The 27,957-nt window shown below is 50.9% G+C and overlaps 1 protein-coding gene across 1 annotated transcript; it reads right to left on the reverse strand.

Annotated features, from left to right (window-relative positions):
• Nucleotides 1-51: 51 nt before the first annotated feature.
• On the reverse strand, nucleotides 52-27,957 carry PDE1B (phosphodiesterase 1B). The gene is made up of 16 exons (XM_080661075.1): nucleotides 27,654-27,957; nucleotides 27,444-27,566; nucleotides 11,026-11,139; nucleotides 9,931-10,113; nucleotides 9,706-9,772; nucleotides 9,270-9,386; nucleotides 6,094-6,234; nucleotides 5,615-5,715; nucleotides 5,385-5,510; nucleotides 5,160-5,261; nucleotides 3,968-4,088; nucleotides 3,575-3,656; nucleotides 3,117-3,225; nucleotides 2,494-2,624; nucleotides 1,936-2,055; nucleotides 52-1,412 (listed from the first exon to the last, which is right to left on the reverse strand). The coding sequence occupies exons 2-15, from the start codon at nucleotides 27,551-27,553 to the stop codon at nucleotides 1,952-1,954; spliced, it is 1,608 nt and encodes a 535-aa protein (XP_080517201.1). The 5' UTR covers nucleotides 27,554-27,566; nucleotides 27,654-27,957; the 3' UTR covers nucleotides 52-1,412; nucleotides 1,936-1,951.

The following is a 27,957-nucleotide window of genomic DNA, read 5'->3' on the forward strand; positions in this document are numbered from 1 at the left end:
CCTGAAGATGCGTGGTAGACTTCCACCCAGTGAACACCAAACACAGCCAAGCCTGGTCTCCCTTCTTTATTGATCTCTGACTATATAGCAAGGTTCTGGGAGACCGAGGGCAGGGGTGAGTCACATGCATCTCTGCCCTACTTGGGGTGGGTAAGGGGGACAGGTGGCAGGGTGGCAGGTCTAGGAGACCATGGATATGGACTTCACATGAACAGGGTCCACTGTACAAATGCATGGTTGATATTTACGAGAAAGAAGGAGGGCAGTCACCTGGACTTGGGCCTTTCCTGGGACAAGGTGGGGCGAGAAGAGCCTGAGGAGAGGAAGGGACAGGGGGCCTGGTGGGCTCTCTTCAGAGGGCATTATAGCAGTACCCTGAGCCCCTCCCCATCTGCCTTCCTCCCACCCCTCCCCACTGTCACAGAGGAGGGGCCTCTTGGTGCCGAAGCTGGGCCAGTGCTGGAATGGAGAAGGGGAGGGATCCTCTGTTGGTAACACAGTATTGCTGGATTATACCTCACCCCCATCATGCACCCTTGACCCTGACCCAGCTGGTCTCTCCTGCCTGTGCTCATAAGATGCATCCTGAAGGTGCTTTGCTGAGGAGACTCAAAGCACGTTACAGACATTGGTCGGATGGGAACCTCCAGCCCAGGGGAGAGGAAGGAGGCAAAGGGCTCAGGTATCAGCCAGGACAGGTTCCATGTCCCAGGGCCTAGACCAGTCCCAAGCTCTTAAGGACCCCAGGAAAGACCTGCTCTCAGCCCCTGGTCCTCTTCTCCAGTTGCCATTACAGAATGGGAGAGAGGGAAGACTGCAAGGGGTCGAGCTGGGGATGGGGCTGAAGCAGTGCAGGTCCCCCCCTTCCCAGGCCCTAAAAAGATACCATGCCCTGAAGGAGCCCACTCCTCTCCCCATGCATAGGGCTCTGAAACCCCCAGTTTTCTGTCCTATTCCAGCCCCTCCCAGGGGAGGAAAAGGGGACCCAGACCTTCCAGCTAAGATCTGGGGTGGGGGGCTGAGGGAACCCCCAACATGTATTGCTTAGAAACTTGGAGGCAAAAAGGACGGAGGAGGGTCAAGGGGGCTGGCATCTCTGACCCTCCCCTCAAGCCCTGGGAAGCCTGCAGGAAGCTCCCCTTTCCCAGACATCCATCTGGCCACAGGGGAGTCCAGAGGCAGGGGCATGGGCACAGGGACCGTTGGGAGCCTGAAGTTCCCCAGTCTTGCTGCTGGGAGATTAAAGTATGGCCCAATGGGTGTCGGTTGGGGAGGGGCCCTTGCCCAACCCCACCATCTCTGGCATTTGGCCTTTGGGTGGGTTGTCTCTTCCTCGACCTCCATGCTCCCTTGGAGCAGATGGGGGAGCTAGTCCCGATGGATGGTGCTGATGACATCTACTCAATGAAGACCTGGGGAAAGAGGGGGAAGTTTCAGTGCTTGGACCTTTGCCTTTATTTCCAGCCTGACTTACCTTCTCCAAGTCCCACCCAGATCCCCACTCGGTCCCACAAATAATGTGCCAAAAAAATGCCTTGCAGAAGGGTACTCAGCCAAGGTGGGAGCAGGAGCTGCGATTGAAGTCATGCCAGCCGACCTCACAGAGCCTGTGCCCTGGCTGGTTCCTTTTCCCGAGCCCTCACAAAGGTGCTACGTGGATGGCTCTAGCCTTGCTCAGGCCCCACCCTGCTCTGAAGAGCTACCTGCTTTCCAAATGCAGGGACTGGGACAGAAGAGCTGGAAGGATTTCCTTGCTTCACATTCACGCCCTGACTCAGTTCTATCTCCATCACTTTCCTGCCTGGAAGGAGGGAGGGAGAACCTCACATCCATTGAACCCTAGAGATGACTCTTCAAAATGCCATGTTGGACACCCAGCTCTCCCTACTCCCCGCCCAACATCAAGACCTCCCTGCTCCACCATGACAGGCTCACCTTGGCCAGCCCCAGGCTAGTCCAGATTCCCATTCTGGTTGTGTTCCTCTTGGGCAGGGGAGGGCGGGGCCTCCTCCTCACAGGGGGACAGCTCATCAATGGACATCTGGTTGGTGATGCCTGCAGAGGGGCATGAAGGAAGCTGAGACCAGACCAAGAAGTAGTTTTCCCCAGAACCAAGGAGTATGTGGAGAAAAGTAAGAGATTCTCATGCATCTTCCTACTTCAACCCCGGGCCACTTCAACTCCCACATAAAGGAAAAGACTTCCCAGCCAGGGCCATCAAGTGACCCTAATCTACAGGTGCACCACTCACAGGCCGCAATGTGCATAAGGCCCCTTGGTTGTGGAATATGGTTGTCCCTGTTCTCTCTCCAGTTCTCATTCTAGAACAGGCCAATCAGCTGGTCAGTCTTTCCTATAATCTAACTTTAGTCTGATCAGCTCTATTCCCAACTCTAGGAGTCAACGGCTGCTCCAGGGGCTTGAGGAAAATGGACCTGCTACTACTCCATTAGCCACCTCCTCCCACGGCTTCATGCCCACAATGGTACCCACCACTTGCTGCCTGTTCCTTCCATTTCTGCTTGTTCTCCTGAATGTATTTGGTCCAGGTGGAGCGGAAGCTGATCACATCAGGGTTAGGGTCTCCTACTTCCACATCCAGAGAAGGCTGGCGCCACTGAAAGCTAGAAGCAGCCCCCCGACCAACTTCAGAGGTGGGACCCAGCCCACTCCAGAACCACCTTCCCAGCCCTCCGTGTGGAGGGGATGGAAGACCAGCAGGAGGCTTAGGGGGCCTCCTTCTTCTCCTCTTCCCTCTGCTGGGTACCTTACAAGTCCCTGTCCCCCTCCTCCCAGATTTCACCCTTCCCTCTCCACACCTTCCCTCTTACTAGAAGGAAAATAAAAACATGATTAGCATAAAGGCAATAAACAGAGCTAATGGAAGAGAAAAAATATGGTGGAGGGAATACAGGTGTGGGCACATGCTTTGAGTCGCATGGCCCCATCCTTTCACCCCTGTGTGTGACACACAGCACAGGGGCTCTCCTGTTTGGAGTAGCCTGCTCCTCCACCATCCCTCCCATGGCTGTGCCTCCTCCGTAGGGGTCCGCCCTCTGTGAGTCTGACTCCCTTCTCCCAGAACCAGAAGGCCAGGCTACCCCAGTCATCCTCACCTGGGCTGGTTTTTAGACTTGGAGTCCTCATCCACCAGGGGCTGGACACTCTTCTCAGCCACGTCGGTCAGCACAGAGAATGTGGGCTCCACAATGAAGTCGATGAAACCTGCCATGCAGAGGGTAACACCATGACGATGTTTTACCTGGAGGACTGGGTAGTGGATATGGCAGCATGGCTGTGACCCTTCTCTGCATGTGAAACAGAGCAACCTGTGGCTGAAAAGTTCCCAATGAAGGCAGCCTTTGGAATGATGCTTTTGTGACCTCAGAGAACTCCTCCCCACCATTGCATGCCCCTAGCCTTCCACCCAAGACCCCATGCCCTAGCACAGCAGGCTTGCCTCTATAGGAAGAATGGCTTTAAGGTTGGGGACTTGGGGAAGTCCTGGCCCAGGCCCCACACAGCGTTCTTTCCCCTTTGCAATCTTCTCCTCCCTGTGAAAAAGGATACTCACCAATCTGGGACTGTGCCACGAGAGTGGAAGTGCGATCACACAGCGGAGAGAAGGGCAGCCCCAGCTCTGCCTCCTTGTCACCCTGGGGGAGAAGACAGGTGGGAAAGCTGGAGAGGATACCTCAAACTGCCAGATCCAGGGTGAAGCTGGGTTGGTAGGAGGTTGTTGTGGGAGAAAGGAATTTCTGTGCCTATGACCTGGAAATGAGTGATGGGCAAATGGGATGCACCTCTCATCAACATTGTTCAGCTCTTAGGACGATGACAGTTTATCCCACAGGTTTGGGGTCAGGTCAGGAGCTGCAGGTTGCTAAGTGAAGGTCTGGAGGAGGAGTATGGAAAACCAAGCGAGAGAAGGCCCATGGGCAGGGGGTGGGCAAAGAAGCCATGGTACCTGGCGGAAGAATTCTTCCATGAGAGCCTTGGTCCAGCGGCTGTGAACTGACCACTGCTTGGTTGGATGGCTGATGTCTGCAGCATGGAGCAGTAGAGACAGGGCCTTGGACTTGTCAATCCTGGTCAAGGCAGATGGCAAGAGAAGGGACCTGAGCTTTTAGGAAAAGGAAATGTGGACCATTCCTAACTCCCCATCACATGCCCTCTCTCAGGTCCTCTCAGGTAACCTCAAACACTCTTCTGAGCGCGCGCGCGCGCACACACACACACACACACACACACACACACACACACACAGCAAGCAGCCCAGGCTCTTAGAAGCAGGAGTCTGGATTCAGTCCTCACTACACCTATCATACACTAGCTGTGTGACACAGAGCAAGTTACTTAAATTTCTGTATTTCATTTTCCTCAATCCTAAGTGGAAATAATAGCAGAATCTGCCACATAGAATTCTTCTGAGAAGTAAATGGCATGCAACATAAAAGTATTTACAAAAGTGTCTGGCACATAGTAAGTACTCAGTAGATGTTATCTATAATTATTATTATTATAATTATTATTTTCTAACAATGATATGCTCTGACACAGCACATTCTCCCACACATAGGCACATTAACACACACCTTCAGGACACACATATAGTCCGTTTTCTTACACACATTTAGCAACTCCCACACATTTAGATACTCCCACTTTTAAGCAACATTAGATGTAATTATGGCCTTTATTCTGTGTTTTTTTCTTTAACCTCACATGACTCTCTCAATAGCCTGCTTATAGTAGGAACTGGTGGCAAGCTGTTGAGGAGAGAGGCATATCATTTTCACATTTCACAGATAAGGGAATGAGTCCAGAAGGATTGAATGATTTTCCCAGCATTCCAGAGTAAGTCTGTCCTGAAGCTGAGATGATAATGCCCATCTCAGACTCCCAGCCCAAAGTACTCTCCAGTATACCAGCTGCCTAGACTGTACCTAAACCCAGGGCCATGTGCACACACATGTCTCTCTCTCTCTCACACACACACACACACACACACACGCACACACATACACTCAGCTATCTGGAGCCAGGAGAGCTTCTACATCCAGGTAAAGACTTGGCACACCAATCACCCATGTGTATGCCCCCCGATTCACACACCCCTTGCTCTGGCCTAGCCCCGGCCACACCCCACCAGATGCCACCTCTCCAGCTGCTGCAAGGCTGTCTTCATGGACTTCACTTGCTGGAAATGGCAAGACATATCTGTGGCCAAGACCATCTCGATGACCAGGGCCCGCAGCTCTCTGAATGGACAGAACCAGAAGAGTGATTAGCCCCACAGCACTGGTGGCAGGAGGTCCAGGTAGTAAAGAAAGGGGTGGGTGAGGGGGTCTTGTAGGGATGCCCCACTCCTGGCTTCTGCTCACACAAACTCATCCTTGGTGAGGTTGATGAAAATGTTCATCTCGTCGTCCTGCATCATTCGGAAAACAGAGCTGATGTGGTGATTCTCCAGCACTGAGCGGTCATTGTACAGGATGGCACATTCTGACCTGCAAAGCCAAAGGTCATCATGGTCAGCCCTGTTAAATGGAAATTCTGGCAACCTCCCCACTTCCATTTGGCCCCTCCTGCCCTGCCACACCCCACCCCTCACTTAGTCTGGATGTGGAAGCTGTTGGTAGTGCCTGTGTGCTCATAGTCATGGATGGCTGCTGCAAAGATGATTGCCAAAACTTCAATCTCTGACAGGCAGTGCTGGGAGAAAGAGACAGAGGATGAGAGGGGGCCAACCCTCTCTGAGTCACTGCCCCCAAATCTCCACATACAGGCTGGACCACTCACACCACCCTTCCATTCTTCAAGGCCAGCTGCTGGGCTAATGCAGCCAGGTTTCTCAGCTCCAGGAATGACCAAAGACCCTCCTCCATTCCAAACTGCAACATTCCCACTGCATCCCAGCACAGGAAATTATGTTCCACCCAGGAATTCTGTAGAGTAAGTCCAATTTGACTCTGAAAACTGTGGGATGCCAAAGGAGGAACCAAAGAGAGGAGGAGGGAAATGGGAGTGTGCATCCCAATTACGCAGTCATAAAGCCCTAAATCACAGCAGAGTGATCTCCAGGGCACCTACCACCATCCCTGTGCGAAGCAAGAAGCAGTGGACTGTCTGAGTAACGTCAGCTGCGTGGATCTGGTTGTGGTAAGGGTTCTTGTATTTCCCATAGCCTGTCTCCAAAGCATCCAGGAAAGTCATCAAAAACACAGTGGGAATCTGCAGTAGGAGGGAGGAAATAGAGCTACGTGGAAGATCTGCAGGAATGGCAGGAGGCCCAGGTCTGAGATCAGCAATGCCATTTTTCTGTAGAAAGCAGTGTGGCACAGGGAGAGAGCACTGGCTCAGCAGTCAGGTGAACCTAGGCTCACATCCTGGCTCTACCACCTGCTGGCTATGCGACCTTGGGCAAGTCACATGCCTCCCTGAACCTCAGATACTTAATTGCAGAATGAAGATACCACCTCCTACCCTGAATTTAATGAGATAAGTACAAGGCACTTAGTAAGTGCTCTCTAAAGAGTAGCTATAGTTATTATTATTTCCCTGGAGATTTTTTTTAAAAGGAAAGACAGTTTCCCTCCTACCTTTCAACCACCCACCCCAACCCAATCCAATACCATGGATAAGGGCTCAGAAGCAGGGTAAACGATAGGATGATGTACAGAGGACCCTTCCAGCCAGATGTAGATTACCCTCTCCTCTGAGAAGCCTCCCCCCACCCATACACACACAAGCGAATAAATTCTGTCTCTGTCCAGCATATGCCCTTGGGGTATGCCTGCCTCCTTCAAAGGTTCAAGGCTCCTAGAGGGCAGGGCTGGTGTTTGCACCTGTCCCTGGATCTCCTGAGGCTAGGAGGAGAGCAAGGTTCAGGACCTGAGGAAGCTTCTGTAGAGATGAGTGAAAGTGACTAGACACAGAGGATGTGTCACTCATCAATCAGACCCTAATGTCCCCCACCCCCACCCCTGGAGGGCTGTGCCCCAAATTCAATGAATTTTAAAGGACTGTTTCCATGACAACTGCCCTTACTTTTGCATTGCCATGGTGTCCCTGGGGAAAAGGGAAGGGAAAGAGGAAGGGGAGGGGAGGAGAGGGGAGGGGGAGGGGAGGGGGAGTTGGAAGGGGAAGGGAAGGGGAGAGGGGGAGGTGAAGGGGAAAGGGAAAGGGAAGGGGAAGGGAAAGAGAAGGGAAGGGGAAGAGAGGAAAGGGAAAGGGAAGGGGAAGAGAGGAAAGGGAAAGGGAAGGGGAAGAGAAGGCAAGGGGAAGGGGAGGAAAGGGGAAGAGGAAGGGAAGGGAGAAGGGGAGGGGGAGAGAAGGGAAGGGAAGGAACGGGGAGGGGAGGGGGAGGGGGAAGGGGAAGGGAAGGAAAGGAAAGGGGGAGGGGAGAAGGAAGGGAAGGAAACAGAAGGGGAGGGGGAGGGAGAGAGATGGGAAGGGAAGGGGGAGGGGAGAGGGAGGGGAAGGGAAGGGGAAAGGGAAGGGGAAGGGAAGGAGAAGGAGGAGGAAGGGGAAGGGAAGGAGAAAGGAGGAGGGAGAAGGGAAGGGAAGGGAAGGGTGAGGGGAAGGGGAAAGGGAAAGGGAAAGGGAAGGAGAAGGAGGAGGAAGGGGAAGGGAAGGAGGAGGGAGGAGGGAAGGGAAGGGAAGGGAAGGGAAGGGTGACGGGAAGGGGAAAGGGAAAGGGAAAGGAAAGGGGAAGGGAAGGGAAGGAGAAGGGGGAGGGGAAGGGGAAAGGGAAAGGGAAGGGGAAAGGAAAGGGGAAGGGAAGGGAAGGAGAAGGGGGAGGGGAAGGGGAAAGGGAAAGGGAAAGGAAAGGGGAAGGGAAGGGGAAGGGAAAGGAAGGAGAAGGGGGAGGGGAAGGGGAAAGGGAAAGGGAAGGGGAAAGGGAAGAGGAAGGGAAGGGAAGGAGCAGAGGAGGGCTGGGTGTCCAGGAAGGGAATGTGGAGTTTGAGAAGGATAGCTCCAACTGGGGGCTCTACCATGAGTGAACACTAAAGCAATAAGCACTCCCCTCTCTCTGTCTTGGAGCAAGGCAGACTGGGGTTGGGCCAATCCTAACCTGATGCAATTACTCTTAGGGTCCCCCCAAAACCAGTCCTTCCAGGTAAGGAAGCAGAGTTTAAAGGAGCTGGTGCCTGGAATATGCCTGAGTACCAGTTTGGAGAAACATGAGCTGGGAAAAGCCTGGAGAAAAGAGGACCCTGCTATTCTCTGGGCAGGATCAAAGGGAAGAAAATAAAACTGCAGAAGGACAGGCCTCGGGAAGGCACTGAACAAAATCCCAACTGAGCACCTCGGGAAAGGTCTGGAAGCCGTCTTGGGAGTCCTTGTAAAAGGCCGAGTCGGCGGAGGGAAGGCTGACATGCACAGTGGTCCAGTGGTCCGTTACAGAGAAATGGGGGCACAGGATGGCAGGATGACCTTTCAAAGTCCTCTGGAGGGGCCCCTCCAACCACACTCCTTTCACGCACTCCCACCCCGACATGGGCCCCTCAGAACACATGGTTTCCTTTGCGCTAACATCTATTGCCCACCCCACCTAAGTCCCCACTGTGACTCTTCAACACTCCTCACCCTCTACTTCCAACTGTGGTTTTCCATGTGAAAATGTTTTTTTCCAGCCTCTATTCCCAAAAGACATTCCCTCCTGGCACAGGATCTGGAGAGGACTTGAATCCTATATTCTTCTTGGCCAGCCAAGCTGAGGAGCAAATGGAGTTCACACACCCTCCCTCCTCTCACAGAGTCCTACCCAGCACTGCCAAGAGCTGATCCTCTCCATAAAATTCCTTGGACAGAGATTAGCACTAGGTGGGAGAGCGGGGTGGCCAATTTTATTCCCTCCCCCTCCCCCAAGCACATGGAGAGACTCTAATCCCAAAGGACTGACAGCATCTGGACTTTAGGCCTCTGGTGTCCACAGGCAGGAGGCAGGACAGCTGAAAGGAGGAGGTGAACGTCAAACCAGCCTGGAGAGGTCAAGTTAGAGGGGAAGCAAAGGGGAGAGAACAGAATCCTGAGCTCGACAGTTATAGGCCTAGATAGAATCTTAGCCCAGGAAGCAAAATCAGATCAGAGGCTGGACCTGCAGTAAGTGAAAGAAAGGATGACTGGAGTGGGCATGAGGAGACTCCCCTGCTGGTGGGACTAAGTGAGGGATCCTATGGAATCTACTGGTTGGGAATCTTCTAGAACAGGAGTAATGGGAATGGAGAATCATGCCAAAAGGCGGGAATAGGATGTGACCCAACCTTAAAGCGGCTGATGAGGTTATGCCGAGTCAGCAGCTCAAATGCAATGGTCCTCAGAGCGTGGTCATCGGCTGCCCGGTTCAAGGAAAAGACATCAAAGCACCAGAGGTCCAGGTTCTGTGGAGAAACAACAGACTAGGAGGGGGACGCCCGGGGGCTCCTAGCAGCAGCAGAGAGGGCTCTCCCATGGTTACAGAGTCTTGGGAAGCGGTAAACGAGGTGGTGAAGTGGGCTTCTTTCTTCCCAGACATCGCTCGGTGTTACACAGAGAGGCAGGAGTTTGCCTCTGGAGTGGGCAAACATTGTTTTGAGGAACATGAGAACAACACTTAAAAGGGAAGGCAAAATCACCCCCTAAACAGAGTCTGGAAGTCCCAATGACTATTTCCACCTCCTCACCCCGACCTTTTCCCCTTTCCCGGAAACCCAGCATCACCTTGAGACAGTTGAGGACCGCAGTGGAATAGGAGGGGCCCACAGAGGTGTACGATCTCCGGAACATCCTACGGGAAAACAGTGAAAAGAGGCCCAGGTGTGAAGGTCTGTGGAATGGGGTCTGATCCGTTGGACATGTGGGGCCAATACCACTGGAGGACCAGGGTGGCTGGGGACAGGGGACAGCACTAGAGGCAGAGGGAGGCCGAGCACGGGCGAGCCTCACCGCTCCACGAAGATCCCCGCCTGCACAGCGTGCACGATGCTGCGGAACTTGGGCTTCTCCTCCGCTCGGCGGCCTTTGGCTCGGGTCTGCTGGGTGAAGGTGGAGGCCAGCCAGTCCCGCACCTCCGAAGGCACAGCGTCTGACCGAAGCTCCTGAAGCTCATCCTCTGTGTCCAAGATTTGCCTGAGGCACCAGAAGGCGTCACAGAGGAAAGACAAGAAGTGCTTCCCCAGCCCACGGACCCTGGCCCAGCCACACCCCACGCCTCAGCAACTCCGAGGCCAGCTCTCTCCCTTCTCTTGCTTTTCTCTCTGCGTCTTTTTATTTCTGTTTCTCTATCTCATGTCCCCAATCATAAAACCGGTCACCATGTGAGGTAGTGAGCATCCCAGCTCTGGAAGTGTCCGAGCAGACACTGGAATACCGCCTACCAGGGATGTTGCCGACCAGCAGCGCTGTCCCGCAGGATAAAATGCAAGCCACTTATAAGTAACTTTAAATGTTCCAGGTGCCACATTTAAAATGCAAAAAAACAACAACACATGAAATTCATTTTAATGATAAATCGTCTTTAACCTAATACACCCAAAATATTGTCATTTCAATGTGGAACCAATGTAACATATACTGATGAGATATTTTACATTCTGTTTTATAAGTCTTGGAAATCCAGCATGTATTTTACAAATACATACGTGACTCAGTTCACAGTTGCCACATTTCCAGCCTCAATGGCCACATGAGGCCAGTGGCTCCCACACTGGGCAGTGCAGGGCCTGAGGGATTCCACACCAGGAGGGAGGCTGGGACCAGATGAGCTTTAAGGCAACAGTCTTCTCTCCTTCTTGACACCTGTTTGCCTCTGTCTCTACAACTCTGCGTCTGTTCCTCTGCCTCTTTATCTCCGCCAGTATTTCTACCTCTAGCTCTTCCTCTCTGCCCATCTCACTCTTCCTTCCTACTCTGACCCCAGCAAAGGTCTCTGTCCCCAGCTTCCTGTGACCCCCAGGGTCTGGGCTACTGTGTCTATCTGGTATCTTCCTCCTCCGTGGGTAGGTCTCTCCCTGCCCAGCATCTCACTGTCACCACTCTCACCGCGTCTCATCTATGTAGACGGCCTCCAGCAGGGAAGCTGTGTACTCCAGGTTTTTCTTCAGCTCCTCAATGTTGACCTCCCCATTCTCCAACTGCTTCACCATGTAGCGTAGCCTGGGAAGGGCGGGGGACACAGACATCCTGATTAGGCACTGCTACCTTGTCATGCGGGCAGGATACCTTTAGTCTTCCATAAATCATTGTTCATTCTAACAGTAAGACTAATAGCAGCTAATGTTTTTCATCTCAGGCTACTGCCACTGACCTTATTAAATGTATCTACACCCCCACCCCCCACCCAGGAGTAATTCCAGGCTTTTCCTGACTCCATTGTCCCCATCCATCTCTGACCTCTTAACACTCCCCTTTAATCAGTGTTTCCTGAACATTCTTGTTCAGACTGCTGGGGCTCAGCAGAATTAGACAGGTACAAGCCCCTGGGGGGATGTTTTGGGGATGGTCTGTTTCATAGTCTGAATAACCAAGAACTGAAACTGCTTATTTCCCCCATGAAAGAGGGCTTTGGGGTCAACAGAGATCAAAAGAGGACCCAAGATTCTCTCACTATGTCTCCAGGTCATGATGGGGAGGGAGGTACATGTCCATAGCCCCTCTGTCCCTGGCAGGATGGCAAAGACACAAACAAAGAGCAATCTGAATGCTTTCTCCAGGCCTCACTCCATCCAGGCAGAGCTAATGGATTATGATTCCAGAATCCATCAACCAGGACAAAGCGGGATTAACCCCTGCCTGCCCAGGGCAGTACCAGGGTGACCCATCCCCTACCACAGCCCTGCAGCAGCTTCCCCAGAGCAAGAGTGCTGGGTATGGGGCCAGGGGTCTCACTTACTGGATGTGTTGCCTGAAGGGACAATCCCTCATAGTTTGCACTCATGAATTCTGGGGGTTGGAGATTAATTGGGAGGCTTCTTAGAAGTCTGGTGAGTCCAGCCCAGGCAGTCACAAAGCAAACAATGCTTTCTGACTTTAGATGGTGATGTTTAAAAAAGCGATTAAACTTTCCCCTTTGCTCCTTCCTCCAGCCCTGCCCTGCCAGCCCCACCAAAATGGGGGTGAAACGGTGGCCACCACAATTCCCCACTGCGAGGGGCTTCAGAAACCCAAGGTCACCCTCTGAGTCAGGGAGCAGAAGAGAATGAGTCATGGACCAGAGGCTGAAATTAGCATCAATTCCCAGGGATGCCGGGGGGAGGAAGAACAATGGCATTCCTGAAGGAACGCAGCTCTAGAATCCTGGGGTCTCAGCAGCTTTGGAAGAAGGGTGCCCAAAATAGCTAGCCCCAGGAAGCATCACAGGCCAGCTCTCACCTGGCTGAAGACCTGTCTGAATGCACACGGGGCAGAGGGAAAGCAGGGAGATGGGAGGGTGACACTGCAGCCTCCTGGGTGGGCTGCTTCAAATCCCACTTCCAGCCTTTCTGCTGCACCCCCTCCATGTGCAAACAGTGAGTCATTGATAGAGGCTGAGATCAGTAAAGCTCCGACCCAGCTGCGAGTTCAGTAGGTAGAGGGAATAGAGGCTAGAAACAGAAAAGGCTTTGCAGCCAATGAGCTAGAAAGGGGGACCTGAGCCAGCATCTCCCAGAGTGCGCCCCAGCCGTCGCAGAACAAAAAGGTACACTCTGCCTTTGGGGCCCAGGCTCAAGCCAGGCTTCCCGCTCCTGGTCAGTCCCTGTGGCCAGGGGCCCCCGAATCTGGGGACACATAACCTAGGAAGAAAGGCCTCTGGTCCCACCTCCAGATGCCTGTCCTAGCCTTAATTTTCCACTTTGGTCAGCCCTTTTTACAACCAAAATCTCTGCCCCTAGGGGTCAATGCCCTCCGCCAAAGTTTTTCCCTCCACCTGCCTCTCAAAACACATCATCTCAGCGCAGACTCCCAAAGTGAACAGTCAAGCCCACAGGTGCTCATTTGCATGTATTCACATAATTGCTAACAATGCTGCCAGCTCTACATTTTTAAAAGCGCTTTCTCCTACATTATCTCATTTATCCTCACAATGAGCGTGGGGGCGGGGCGGGGGGCAGCAATCCCGGATTCAAACCTGACTCTGAGCCCTTGGGCAAGTCACTAGTTCTTAATCAGTATCTATCAAGATGTGGCCTGTAGACCGCTGGCATCAGAACCACCTGGGATACTTAGGAAAATTTTAGATTTCGGTCTCATTACACACCTATTTGAACCAGAATAGCTGAGGGTATGGTTCAGGGATCTGCATTTAGCAAACATTCCAGATGATTCTCATGCACACTAAAGTTTGAGAACTTTTGCCCTGACTGGTCTGGCTCAGTGGATAGAGCGCCGGACTGCAGACTGAAGGGTCCCAGGTTCAATTCCGGTCAGGGGCATGTACCTCGGTTGCGGGCACATCCCCAGTAGGGGGTGTGCAGGAGGCAATTGATCGATGTCTCTCTCTCATGGATGTTTCTAACTCTCCCTCTCCTTCCTCTCTGTAAAAAATCAATAAAATATACTTTAAAGTTTGAGAACTTTTATTTTAGAGCCTCAATTCCTTCACCTATAAAATAGTGAGGAGGATAATAAACTACCTGTGAAGGGCTGTTAATAAGAAGATTAAATGAAATAATGTATGCAAATGGCCTGGCATATACTCTAGGTCTTTATAAATGTGATTTGAATCGGAATTAACTGACCAGCATCATGCTGGCCCTACCCAGCTCATGGCTCACTCCCTTCAAATCCAGCAGCGCCTGACTTCTCTATCCCAAGTCCAGAAGAGAGTCTAGTTTGGATGGAGACTGGTACTTAGGAAGTCCCCTAACAGAGGAAATGGGAGAATGAAAATGGTCATGACCTCTCCTTTACAATTACAACCCTCATTTGAGCCTCCCAATCACGTGATGAGGAGGTTGAGTGACTCGTTCAAGGTCACAAAAGTTGTCAATCTCAGTCAGGTCGGCAAGCCTGTAACTCACACTATTGGAGCTTTAACGGTGTCCCAAACAAGAGGGAGTGCAATCTTGTAATTAGATTGAAGAGAGGCTGGAACTGATTCCATCACAGTCATGAATCTCAGTCATCATCCTTTTTATATATATACACACACACATATATATACATATATATACATATATATACATATATATACATATATACATATATATATATGTAATTGACTTCAGAGAGGAAGGGAGAGGGAAAGAGAGAGAAAGAGATCAATGATGAGAGAGAATCATTGATTGGCTGCCTCCTGCATGCCCCCACACTGGGGATCAAGCCCACATGTGCCCTATCCAGAAATTGAACCGTGCTCTTCTGGTTCATAGGTCGACACTCAACCACTGAGCCACACCAGCCAGGCCAGCCATCTACCCTTCATGAAGTGTTAGTGTCTGTCAACCCATAGTAGACTGTGTGTGTCTTGAGGGCACTGACAGTGACTTGTTTATCCTGGCTGCTGTGTGCAGAGCACACAATACATGCTCAGTAAATGTTCATTAAATAAATAAATGGGAAAGAAGATAGATTCATTAGGTGAAGAGCTATCTGCCAGAACTCACGATGGTGCTCTCTGTAATGGAGAGCCTGGGGAGAAGAGGGAGATCATGGGCCGCCTTCCCACACACCCTCCCTCCAAGCTCCTCCTGCCTCCACCTTTGATCCTGTCCAGGAGCTCCTTAATAGCTCCTGTTGAAATCTGAACTCAACACAATCCAGACACCACCAACGCATACTCCCAAAGCAAGAGGGAAAGAAAGATTAAAGATTAAAGGATTTGTCAAAGGGGGAGTCCAAGAAGGGGAAACTGGACTCAGGCAGCTGGAAGGATCCAGGTGCTGAACTTCACCTTCCTGAAATTCTATAACCCCCACAAGGCACTTTCTGGCCTGGCAGGGGCCTCTCTGATTCTAAAGTCCTTCAGAGTTAAGATCTCCCTTGACCCACCCCAAATCCTCACCTCACCATTCTTCTGCAAGAAATCCTACTCCCACCCCTACATCGGTTTTAATCCAACCCCTCTGATTCAGTCCTCGGGGAATCTGTCAGGGAAGGGTCCCTTTCCCTGCAAAACTGGATGCTCAACCCTGTCCAATCCTAATCCAGACCTAACATTCCCCAACATTCCTTCCACCTCCACCCCTAACTCTGTTTCACCACCACCACTTTTTCTCCTTTACCTTCAGTCCCTGCACCATGGGAACGCCTCAGATCCTAACCTTTGGAAGGCCCCAGTGTCTTCCAGCTCTGGGCATCCAGCTGGAAAAGAAGGTTCTAGGCAGTAATAATCCTTAAACCCCAAAAGAGCTCAGCTTCCTCAGCCCCCACCAGTTCATTTCTTTGAATTACCATATGGCTAATAATCTGGTGATTTCCAAATATCCCTGCACTACTTCCAGAATCTACATTCCCCAAAAGATTACTGTAAGTAGGGGCCTCAGCATAGGGCAGCCTTAAGCCAAGGGGCTGAGAGTTGTGAGAAGAATCCTATTTTCCTTTTGGGTTCTTAAGACACCAGATGAAGAGATGTCAGAGGAATGTGAGGTCCTAAGGATGCTGGGGATCAGGAAGCAGAGAAAGGAGGGATATTCTACTAAGACACTTGCCGTAGTCAAGAAGTGATAGAAAGGAAGGGGAGGTGGGTAAGGAAAAGAGTATGAGGTAAAGGGCAAGATGGATGGGGTAAAAGATGGAGGAGAAGTACACACACACACACACACACACACACACACAACATATTCATTACATAAATGTCAAGTCTTAATCGCTCCCCTCCACCAAATTACAACTGGTGGACCCACAGCAACCTGCCATCCTCCTCCCCTCTCCCTTCCTCATCGCTGGCGCCTACACCTACCACCTACCGGAGGATGGGGCCCTGGAGGTGGCTCCTCTGCACAGGAACGGGATTTGCCATGGGAATCAAAGTCTCCTACTTCAGAGCTTCAATATGCTGCCCCCAGGCCCCTGGGGCCCTGAGGGGAATGGCACCCTCTTGGGCCCCTAACTTCCTCCTCCAGGTCTCGGCAGAATTGAGTGACTGACGGACCAGAGAGAACTTTGCGGTTGGGGGAGGGGGACAGGAGGAGCCTGGCTGGAGGAAGAAGGCAGTGATGAGGCAGAGACCCGGCCCACAACAACTGGGTGAGAGGCCACGGGAAAAGTTTCACATCTGAAACAAACTGAGAACAAGAATCTGTTCTCAGAAAAATCCCAGAAAGGACAGAAATAGCACAGGCCAGGCCCCTGCTCTGAGGAGGTGGGGCTCCTCTTTGAGGAGAAGGGAGGCTTAAGGGTGAGGGACAGGGACCATCCTGAATCTGTCCTAAGAGAAAGTCTGTAGTGGGAGGGGAAGGGACTCTGCAAGAGTTCACCAGAGGAGCCGAGACTCAGGGCCCTCCCAGAAACCTTTTCCATGTACATTCTTCAAGCTGAGCTTTAACCCACCTGAAAGAATGGCAGCAAGGCAGGAAGAGAATTAGAAATTGCAGGGGAGGGGCTCGCTGAAGCTAGGGATCAGGGGATCCTTACCCAGTGACCTTTCAACCGGGAGAGAAGCCCCTATCCCCACGCCCAAGCAGTGTACAACAATCAGGAGGACTTGCTCACAGACACCAAGGGGTTGGGCAAGTCACATTAACACTCCCAGCCCCAGTTTTTTCATCTGTAAAACCGGGATTGGGGGATAACTGAATTAACTGGAAGAAAAGAGAAGTGATGGGATGGCCAAAGAGAGACCCCCTCTTCCTCCTCCAGGCTCTCTTTGCTCTTGCTCAGGTTGGGAAGAAAACCTGGCCTCGGGGCGAAGTGGACGTGCGCACACTGCCCCAGCCCGCCTCCGGGTGGGCTGAGATATGACGTCACCAATATAAGTGCATTGGGGCTACGATTGGTCAGCTGAGGGGCTGGGCGGGGCTAAGGATGAAAGCCGGGAGTGAAGCCCAACACATCCTGGGAAGAGAGTTCTGCCCTACTGCAATTTCCTTAATCTAGGGTCTAAGGCTGGGGCCTTGTGGAAATGAGGAAGGGGACCGGTGGGGATGAGTATGACAGGAAAAGGAGAAAGGAGAACAGGCCAAGCGCCAGGATTTTATGACAGGAAGTCTTCCCCCTCCCTCCCCTGCCCCCAAAAAGCAGGGAGAAATTAAAATACCTTGTCACTGTGCCAAAGCCTTGAAAGATTATAAACAAATGAAGTTTGGGAACCTGCTGTTTCTCAGTTCCACTGAGTAATGAGACAAGTAAAAGTGGGATTCAACAGCAAGGGGAGGAATAGAGGTTACATATCTACAAGTTGTTTTCCAGTGAACTCCCGGTAGCCATGAGGCAGGGCTGCTTCCAAGTTGGGAAAAATTGAAACCTACACTCTGTGCGTCCATCTCATTCCTCTGTGCTCTCCAACACACACACACACACACACACACACACACACACACACACACACCACACACACACACACAAGCTGGTTAGTGTTTATAGAAAGAAAGGACTAGACCCAGAGTCCAAGACCCAGAACTGCCACCCAGGAGATGAGAGACAGTCAGTCATCTGGCCTCTTCTGTGGCCATGCTTGCTTGGAGGGATGGGATGGAGGTGGATGTGGGGGCAGCTGCACACAGTCTGGTACAGCACAAACACCAAGCCAGGCAGCTCCCGCCCTCCCCTCACTCCAGGCCCTGTCACCCTAACCAAGGCACTAACCTAGGCCCTCCTACTGGAAGTGGAGATTTCTTAGACTAGAAAAGCTTTGGAGGCGATACCCACCCCTCTGCTCTCTTGCCCAGTAGAACCAAAGCTGGTTGGACAAATGACTGTTTACCACTCACCCCCACAGACATACGTGCTATATCACCCAACCCAGATTGTTTATTATTATTATTATTATTATTATTATTATTATTACTGTTATAACAGTTATTATTATAACTGTTCCTAATAAGGAAAGATATCAGTAAACCACCATCCCTTCCTGGTGGAAAAAAAATCACACATATCCACTCACCCACATATATACACACACACACCACATTCTACCTCTGCCCAAGCTAAGAAAACTGTCCCCTGGGTGGTAGGCAGGGCATATCTATAATGACTCCAACAAACAGTCCAGCATGGATTTTCCTTTAGCCCTTAAATTTAGTTTTAAAATAACAAGGAGCCCAAGGATAATGCCTCCTTCCTGGCCCACCCCCAGCTTTCCCCACCTGCACTGAAGGATTGGACTTGGGATGGGATGAACAAAGGATGGGAGATACTGCCTCTGGTCAGAGAAGATGGGTCTAAGGGAGGGGTGGGGAGAGGGAGAGGAAAGGAGGTGAGGGGAGGGTTATTGGGAAAGAGATTAATTTGCTCCAAGGCTCCAAAATCTCAGAAATTGAAAGAATGAAGGAAATTAACTAAATCTAATAGGAAGAGGACATGAATTAAAATCAGGAGCCTTTTGCCTGGACTTTATCACTGTGTGTGACCTTGGGCAAGATACTCTGAGCTCCAGCTTCCTTGACTGTATAATGGGTAAATAATACATGCTTCACAGAATGCTCACAAGGATCAAATGAGCCCACAGAAGAGCACCTTGGGAACTATAAATTGATGCATGAAAGCAAATTATTTAATCCAATCATTTATTTCATTAGTTCGGCAAATGTTTATTAAGAGTCCTCCAGGAACAAAGTCCCCTAGGCCCACTCCTGTACCCAAGACCCCTGATGTGGAAAAGCCTGCTCCCACCACTCCAGATGTCTGGGACTTCTCCCTGGCTCCTTACTCCTGACAAAGGGGTCAGGAGGCAGTGGAAGCAGATGCTGGAGAATATATGGAGCGTGGAGCTCCAGAAGCCAAGAACAGCAGATCTCTACCTTATCCAAGCACTGGTGCTCCCCTCACCCCTGGCTTCCCATTGCTATACGAGCAGCCTGGTTCTTGCAGCTGGCTGGGCACAGTGGCGGGGGTGGCTCTAGAGATAAAAATAGCCCCCCTAGTGGCAGAGCTGGGGTGCCATCCTGGGAGGTGGCAGGTTGACATGGCAGCGGTCTCTAGGCACTGGCCAGAGGAGCTGGGTGGAGGGAGGGTGGGGGGAGAAAGGGGCAGAGCCTGTGGAAGACTGGGGGTTAGTGGGGAAGGACTGAAACCAGGTGAGTGGAGGGAAAGGAGCAGAGGAGCAGGAGGTACTAAGGCGCAGGGAGGGAAGGATGGGAGATCTGAAAGGTGCTGTAAAGAGGGTCTGAGAAATACCGAAGAAGAGGGAACGGAGCCAGCTCATCCCTGCCTGTGTCTGAAGGCGAGGCCCCCTCTGCCTCCTGACCAAGCCCTTTCTAACAGGTCTTCCCAGCAACAGCCCAGCTCAGCTCAGGTCAGATGAGGAAGCAGGTAATCTAAGCGGCTTGAGCCTTGGTCCAGACCAAAAAAGACCCAGTATCCTGGCTCCCAGCCCAGCACACAAATGAGTCCCTTCTCCCTCAGTCTTTAGCCCTTGAGAGAGGGGGGACCTGGGAGGGGTGGCAAGAGGAAGAGAGTCTTCCCCCCTCTCCCAAGGCGCAGTCTGGAAGAACTCTCTCTGCTTCAGTTGTCTGCCCCTCTTCTCCCTCCCTGCACTACTTCATTCTGCTCATTATCCACCTCCACGTGGACCACCCCACGACCCTCCAAACCACATCCCAACAGATGTTGCCAGCAGATGTCCAGCTTCCAGGGGCCTAACAGATGTTAAAAGCAGCCTGGGGGTGGGAAAGTGAGTTGGAAACTTGGCAAGGGACTGACTGCAGGTGTGACAGGAACAGCACTAAATTGGGGATCAGTGGAATTTGTCTCTGGTCCCAGCCCTGCCCCTCACCTTACCAACTATCTATGGGCATCAGCGTCCTCCTCTGTAATACTTTATGGTTCTCAGATGCAGTGCCTGCACTGGAGACACTAGGCAAGTAGGATGCCTGGGTCTCGATTCATCCTGAGTTCAAGTTCATCAGCGCTTCCCCCAACTCATCCCTAACCTGGTTCTTAAAGGAGGAAAGTAGCTTTCTTCTTTATCATAGAAAGGTCACATTCTAACCTCCATGAACTTTCCAGGAAGTTCTCCTGAATACCTATCATTAATCTATCTTGCTAAAATTTAAAAAAAAAGCACATTTTCTTGACATTTCAAAGAAAAACAGAAAGGAAGAGAACAGGCAGGACAGAGAAGTCTTTGGGGGTGAGTCTGGTACAATTTGATTTATTTTATTTCTTTCAGATTGGAATTTCTAAGCTACTGCTTGGTAGAGAGACAGTCTGGGCTTAGGGAACTTGGCAACACTGTTGGCACGTGAGCTCACTGAGCTCACTCAGTCTGGGCCCCAAGAAGTTTCCAAACAAGGTGGGCATAGAGGCGAGAACTAGGGAGATGGTGCCAAGTTAGATCCAAAAGAGCTGACCAACAGGGGAGCACGGAAGCCAAACAATAGGAATGAAAGGAGAAGCTTCTCTATCCCCCAGGTCCTGCCTTCCAGAGAATCACTAAGCCCCCAGGAAGCCAAGCTCCCTTCCCAACCTAAATGGTGCCATCAGCAGCTGGCAGCCTATTCATTCCACTGCAGCCATAATTATTTGCAAATCTGACTACTCATTGCAGCTGTGGAATCAACTGACCTGGGAGCCTGGCTGTATCCACAGTACCACCTGAAGCCCCCCTTTCTAGCTCTTCTCCCTGCCCATGCCGTCAGGCCTCCCCCGATATGCCCTGGCCCTTTTCCCACCAAGACTGTTTCTCCTCCAAAACCCCACTCCCCCCCATTCCCTCAGTGGACTTTTGCCAGGTCTGGGATGCTGAAGTAAAGGCAAACCTCATCTTTTCTTCCCAGAAAGGGATAAGCTCCATAGATGCGGCAGGCACTGCAGGCAGAGGAGCAGCTGCAGGGCTGGGGGTGGGGGTACTAGAGGGGCAAGAACACTGGCATTAGGGATCTCCCTGCATTGAATGGATAACATCTGTTTTTTCCTTTTCCCTTCTCAGTCGCCTTTCTTTCCCCTCAGTTCCCATCTTTGCCCCACTCAACATTCCTAGGATTCTCTCCCACTTCTCTCAGACCATTAAGTCTTCCTCCCTTGGGGGACAATCTCATGATCTAACAACTTCCAGTCTCCCAGTTGTCTCACCTGCACCCCACCTGCTGCCCTGGTTTTGTCCCTCTTTCTCTGCTGCTGTCCTGAAGAGTTAGAAATTCCGTACCTGAGAAAAATCAGCCCCCTGAGATCCAAAGGCAATTACTTGGCTTCCTTCCCAGAGGCACTGGGAGGATGAGGTCACTGAGAAGGCAAAAGAAAGGCCTTGCAGAATACAGGGGTTGAAGCTGGACTCCTAAGGTGGCCCCAAAGGGTGCCTGCACCATCACCACACCTGGCGGGGGGAAGGCCCAGGGTTTCTGACTCCTAGCCAAGGTGAGAGAGGAGCAGGAGCACTGACGGTGAGAGCAAGAGGGTAAGTCAAAGGGAATAGGAAGAGAGGAAGTGGGACCAGAGAGAGGGAAATGGACCTCGCAGAGAAAGAGGAACCAAGAAAGATGTGAACAAAGGAGGGAAGGGACAGAGGAACGGATGCAGGAAGAATCAAAGAAGAGGAAAACAGAGGGAGCAGAGAAGTGGGAAACAAATCCTCAATGATCCCTAAGAGAGGAAAGGCTTCAGGCTCCTCCTTCAAAGTCTGATGGCGGTGGCCAAAAAACAGGGGAGGATGGAAAACAAACACTCGCTTTACTGACTTCAGGAATCCCCTGGGCAGCGGGCAGGTGGAAAGCATGCAGGCCTCTCTCCTACTGAGTCCCACCTGGCCTTTCAGTCCAATAGCATCCCCAGGCAACTTCACCCCCATCCTGGCAAAAGTGATAAATGCCACCTCAAATGTGGGATCTCTCTCAGTCTTTCCAACTGGCCTCCTGGGGCTCCTGAGCAGGCAGAGTGATATTTGGGTTCTAAGGGACTTGAGAGATTCTCTAAAATAGGATGTGGCATACCTGGTCACATCACACCCAGGCCTAGGGACTGAGGATAAACGCCAGAGGGGAATTCCTCCAATGCTCACAGAACTCACCAGTGGCAGTCCCTGGGCTCCCCACACACACCATGGCTTAGAACGGCAATTGCTCTATTCACTTGTAGTTTTTCCACGGGAAAGGAGATGAAAAGGCGTATCATCTCTTTCTTTTGACCTCAGTGGCCCACACTCTATCTAGGTCAGCCCTTCCTCAGCCCCACCCAGCCTTCTATTCTCTAAGCTCAGACACCTGCCTCGCCTGCTCCAGACTACCATTCATCAACAAGACTATTCCAAATCATGTCCCAGACATGGGGACTCAAACCTACTAAGTAATTCATATTTCTGCCTCTTGAATCTTTATTTTCTCCCCATCCAAGCCAATGATCACCCATTTATTCTTACTCCCATGCTGAAAGAACTACAGTCTGTATCATTCAGAAGTCACTTTCATATGGATGACAACAAATGAAGAACTGAGATTCAGAGAGACTGAGTGACTTCAAGATCATGCAGAGTGGAAACATGAACTCCAACTCTAATCTCCCAATATTCCCAATGATCTTCCACAACCCTGCCTCCCTGATTCCCTCCAGCCACTTATTCGGACCAGGAGTTTGTGGAGTTCTTCCTTTGGTCTGAATTTATTTTCCCTGTCTTTGCACCTCCCCTCAGCTTACTGCAGAAATTTTCCACCCTCTACCATCCGGGATGCCTCACTCAGACAAAGCTGCTGGGGGAAATAGAGAGATGGAAGCCATCTGATGGGGGGTGGGGGTGGGGGATATAAATCCAAGAAAGAGAAAGTCCCTTTGCTATGGTTGGAAATAAAGGAGGAAGGGCTGATCCGGGGAGGAAGGCACTAAAAATCATCTCACTAAGGCCTGGGAGAAATGATGCTCCTTTTTCTCCAGCAATCCAGGGAGCTATAGTTTACCCTGCAATCTTCACAAGAGCTCCACAGCCATATGCAGAAAAAGGAGGACAGCAGCACAGTTTTCGAAATTGGTAAGAGCCACAGAAGATCACTCATGGGGCATACACAAAATGAGGACAAAAGGTGGGATAAATCAGTGAGACGCCCAGTTCAGTCCCTCAGCTTCCTCCTCCTACCCATTTGATCGCCCCAGGACTGTCAAAAAATGTGAGTGTCACACACACATACACAAAATCACACATACATATTACCCCATTACCTACACACATGCTCACATACACTCATACATCCCATTCATACATAGAACAATTTCAAGCATTCAGCATACCCCAATTCAGCATACCTTCCCAACGTATTTATTATCACACATGCCAGTTATAAACATAAAAACAAAGAGACATCGTCACAGAATTCCGACTCCACAAACTCCCCAGCACGTATATCAACCTTTACCCAGAATCATACGTAAACATGTCGAGCATTCACAATCATTCGGATACATCTCGTTCACACATCCAAATAACGTCGTTTATGTATCCTCTCTGTAACTCCTTCAGTCCCAGGCTCTGTTCTGAGGCACTCAAACCCCACACCTTTTAAACATCACCTTCTCAAACAACAACAGCTCCCTTTCTTCCACCCCCATTTCCTACTCCCCACTCTGCATGCAGGAACACACGCACCACAGAATCAGAGTCGGACCTGGCTCTGTGACATATGCAAATAACTCATTCTTTCATTTGTTCCTTCTTTTATTTATTGAGTGTCTATTATATTTCAGGTACCACACTAGACTCTGACGAAGCAAGATGGGCAAAAATAATCCCCAACTAGGTCCTTGCTCCAGCTCACCTTAATGACCTTGAACAACAGCTTATGACATTGAGCCTAGACCTTGAGAGTCCTGAGTGTGTACCATGTGGAGAAAGAAGAGAAAGGGGTTGTGTCTGTACTATCCCAAAGGAAGAGGAAGGTTATGTCTGTAAAATTCCAGGATAAACTGAAGCAGAGAGAAGAGAGTGATATTTGTCCTTTCCTGTAACCCCCAAAGGAAAAGATTAAGCAGAAACCAGAGTGGTAGAATTTTACCACTTGGGTGGGTGTATCAAAATGAGGAACAGGTGTATCAAAATGTTGGAGTTGACCCAAATTACAAGCTCCATAGGAACAGGGATTGTGTTCATTTTATCCAGCACTATATCCCCAGCATCCAGCACATCACATGGCACACAGGAGAAAATTGATTAGTTGTTGAATGAAGGAATGAATGAGCTAAAGGTAGCAAACCAATCTCTACTCATAGTTTTTCTTGATTCCCAAAAAGACATAGAAAACCCCTTTTACTCCTACTGACCTTCCCCCTCACTCCTGAAAGCCCTCTGGTCTCAGAGAAGTCAATTCCTTCATCTTAGGGTGAGAGTTACTAAAAACCATCCTGGTCAACCCATCATCTCCAGACTGCCTGCCCCAGCCTCTCTCATGTCTCAGCTTGAGTCTGCTTAGTTAGGAACATTTTCCTGCTAGGTAGAAGTGAAACCCCACAGTTAGGGACTCTCCAGCTCATATGCTCCAGATCTGGATTTATCTTTGGCAGAATGCTAGTGTGGAAACAAAATTCCTGGATGCCCTTCCCAGAAAGAAATTTCCCTGCACAATTATATTATATCGCTTTTTAACCAGAGGCAAAAACATCAGGCCTGGCCTCCCTGAAGAGAGTCTAGATCAGCCTTGGGCAAACTACGGCCCGTGGGCCGGATCCGGCTGTTCTATCCGGTTCTCTTGCTCTCCCCTCCGCTCCTTTACTTTGAATTTATATTAGTTCACACAAACACTCCATCCATGCTTTTGTTCCAGCCCTCCGGTCCAGTTTAAGAACCCATTGTGGCCCTCGAGTCAAAAAGTTGCCCACCCCTGGTATAGATGGTCTAGATTAGAAATTAAAAGGGTATAGGGAAGAGGGGAGGGCATAATGGATATAGGATATGTTGAGTAGGGGAATCAAAGCCTTTGTAGATAGATATAGATATAGATATAGATATAGATATAGATATAGATATAGATACAGATACAGATACAGATACAGATACAGATAAAGATATAGATATAGATATAGATATAGATATAGATATAGATATATGATATACTCCATCTGCTTTCATTTCTATTCTATCCAGTCCTGAGATAATTATGTTCATCCCCTGCCTGCCCCCCACCCCCGTTTCCAGACTAAACAACCCGTTCCCACTCAAGCCCATTTGGGAACAGGTGGTGATTGGGGTTGGGGGAAGGTGTGTTCTATTTCCACCTAAAAGAAAGAATGCCTTTTTTTATCAGCTCTCAACTCTGAGAGTTAAAGAGTTTCTCTCTCCTACCCTAGTCCTAAATCCTTTTATTTCCCTTCCTCTGATTGGCAAAGCCTCCCCAATATTCAAAGAGAGCCAAATCCAGTCACCCATCAACTTGGGATCTCCCTTGATACCAAGATCTTTCTCTGCTTTGAGGACGTGAGATTGGGAATCTGTCTTGGTGGTTAATAATGAGGAGATGGTACTTTTCTGGGTACGTTATTACACATAGCTAGCACTCTTAAGGTCCAGATTGCTAAAGTGAGTGAAGACCAGAATAATCTAATCAATATAATTAGTGATCCTTGTCCACCAGCATCTCCTGTAAGGACATGTCAACTAACACACTTCGTAGGGGCAGCGCCTCTGCTCCCTTCTTTCCCCAGGTTTCAATGCCTGCTCCAGGATCCTCTTCTCTCGCCATTGAGAGCTTCTCACCTCAAAAGAAATAGCAATTTGCCTCCAGGAAAGACTCTTGGTTAGAAAGGGAGATGGTAAAACCTTCTCTTTTGCAGGACCTGTTACCTGGAATAGAGGCTGGGGAAGTATATGATGACCACTAGATATATGGGGGAGTCATCCCAGGATACCTTGAATTCTCCCATTTATAGACCCTGAAGCCCCTTTTTTGCCTTTCAACCACTTCCTTACCTGTCCCTCTTCCAATCTTAGTTACTATTAACACTTACTAGCACAGTTTTCTAACAAGAATCAACCAGCACTCCTCCCAACAAAAATCAATTCAATCCGGTTTTCCATTCTTCATCCCAGAACTCATTCCAAGGCTGCGCTTCAGAGAGCCCGCAAATTGCATTGGCTGGAGGCAGCAAAGGGGGTGAACTGCGAAGCACATTTGGACTCCAAGCCTTGTTACCACTATGCCTCAGCTCTCCCTCCGGCCTCTCTAAGCAGCTAGTATATAAATCGGACCCACCACCCAGTAAAAAAGCATCATCTTATTGCCGCATTGAAGTATTTTTTAAAACAACACAATCATAAGCATCTAGCCATCTCCTACCTCATCTCTCCCTCTCGGCCAGAGCCCAGAAATGGAAGCTTCAGTGCGCACTACTGAGGATACTGGGGAGGAACTGGGTTTAGGGGCTATGTTTTACCTGTATTTCCTCATTAAACATCTACAGCCTCTTTCCTGGGCCCATGGGGGGGGGGGGGGGTCATATTAGGGAGAGGAGCACCTTCCCGTGTTCTCTGCTTAAGAATCAACAGACTGCGGGGGTTACCCACTCACAGCTGACTGTGAGGTCGGTGCGTGGCTTGTATTTGACCAGATCCTCTCTTTCTCTGAGGAACAAGAAGAAAAGTTCCTCTCCTCCCTTGGGACTTTCCTCATTTATTCCTCACTTATTCCTTCCCGCCTGCCCTCATCCTGCAACAATGGGAAAAGATGCCTAAATGTGCTTGGAGATCCTAGGGAGACCCAACAGCAACAAGGCTTTGACAGTTACCTTGCCCCTATCAATCATTCTTCACCTCCCTGCTCCCAGGTAGGGACCCTACCCTCCTCCTTCAGATCCTAGGTAGGGGGTCCACCACTTCTCCAGATCCCAGAAGTGCAGAGTGGGGCTCCAGGCCTCAAGAGAAAGGAGCAGCTCAGGTATGGGGGTCCCCAACCCCCACCCCATGTAGGATGCAGGAGGCAGAAGCCACCAATCCCAGCAGAGGTACATATGACCCACAGGTTGGCACTAGAATCCCCATGCACGGCATCTGCAGCTGTGTGCAATCATTCTACAAACATCTCTGTGACCCTCAGACACTCATGCACATACATGTGATGTGCCTCACATCTGCACAACCCTGCACAGGGATACGTGTGAGTCAGCCTGGCGCCTCCTGAATACTGCCGGTCTGCAGCCCTGCCACACTGCACCGCACATCCTGTGCCGCCTCTCCACGCTGCGTGTCACCGGGGGTCCACATCGCTAGCTTTGCAACTCCTAAACCTGCTCTACCCGGCCAGCACATGCCTTGCACATATGGCCTGGCCACTCGTGTCAGAGCAGCATATTTCCTTGCACCTGCCAACATGTGTGCCGGAAAATATCCACCAGCCCGACTCCTGCACCCCCCCCCCCCCGCTTTTTCCAGGCGCCCTGAGATCCCTTCCCCCCACTCCGGGCCGGGGACTCACAGCGACCGAAGCTTGATCCACATCTTCTTGCTGGGGACTGACTTCAGCTCTAGGGGTGACGGGCAATCCGACTCCAGCATCTCGGGAGGGCTGCGAGGGGACAGCTCCATGCTCAGCCTCTTTCTATGGAAGAGAGGGGGGAGACAGCACCGCGGCTCAGCCGCAGCCCCTAACCGGAAGACCCTCACCCTCATCCCAGCCCCTTCCCACCTGCGGCTGGCGTGGACCAGCCAGGCCGGTATCTCTAGACTCGGCCCAAGCTGGCAGAGCTGCAGTTCCTGCGGCTCCTCCTCTCCCGCTGCCTGCCGAGCTCTGGGCTCCCGGTCCAAGCTCTCCGCGCCGCCGCTGCCGCGCGCAGCCAGAGCCGCCTCCTCGGTCTCCCCTCCTCCCCCGGCCGGTTCCCCCGCCCTCTGCTCCTCTCCCTTCTCGTCGGCCAGCCCGCTCGTCTCTCACTCCTGGCAGCCACTCCTCCCAGGGGAACGATTGGAAGCCGGGGGCTCACAGAGACAAAAGC

This window comes from Plecotus auritus, assembly GCF_963455305.1.
Source record: "Plecotus auritus genome assembly, chromosome: 3".
Lineage (NCBI taxonomy): Eukaryota > Metazoa > Chordata > Mammalia > Chiroptera > Vespertilionidae > Plecotus > Plecotus auritus.

Excerpts from the sequence above, each read along its gene's own strand:
- PDE1B (XM_080661075.1), bottom strand. The coding sequence starts at position 27,553 with ATGGAGCTGTCCCCTCGCAGCCCTCCCGAGATGCTGGAGTCGGATTGC. Across the intron at positions 5,716-6,093 it reads TGCTTCGCACAGGGATGGTG|CACTGCCTGTCAGAGATTGA; the intron begins GTAGGTGCCCTG and ends TCTTTCTCCCAG. Across the intron at positions 3,657-3,967 it reads TGGAAGAATTCTTCCGCCAG|GGTGACAAGGAGGCAGAGCT; the intron begins GTACCATGGCTT and ends CTTCTCCCCCAG.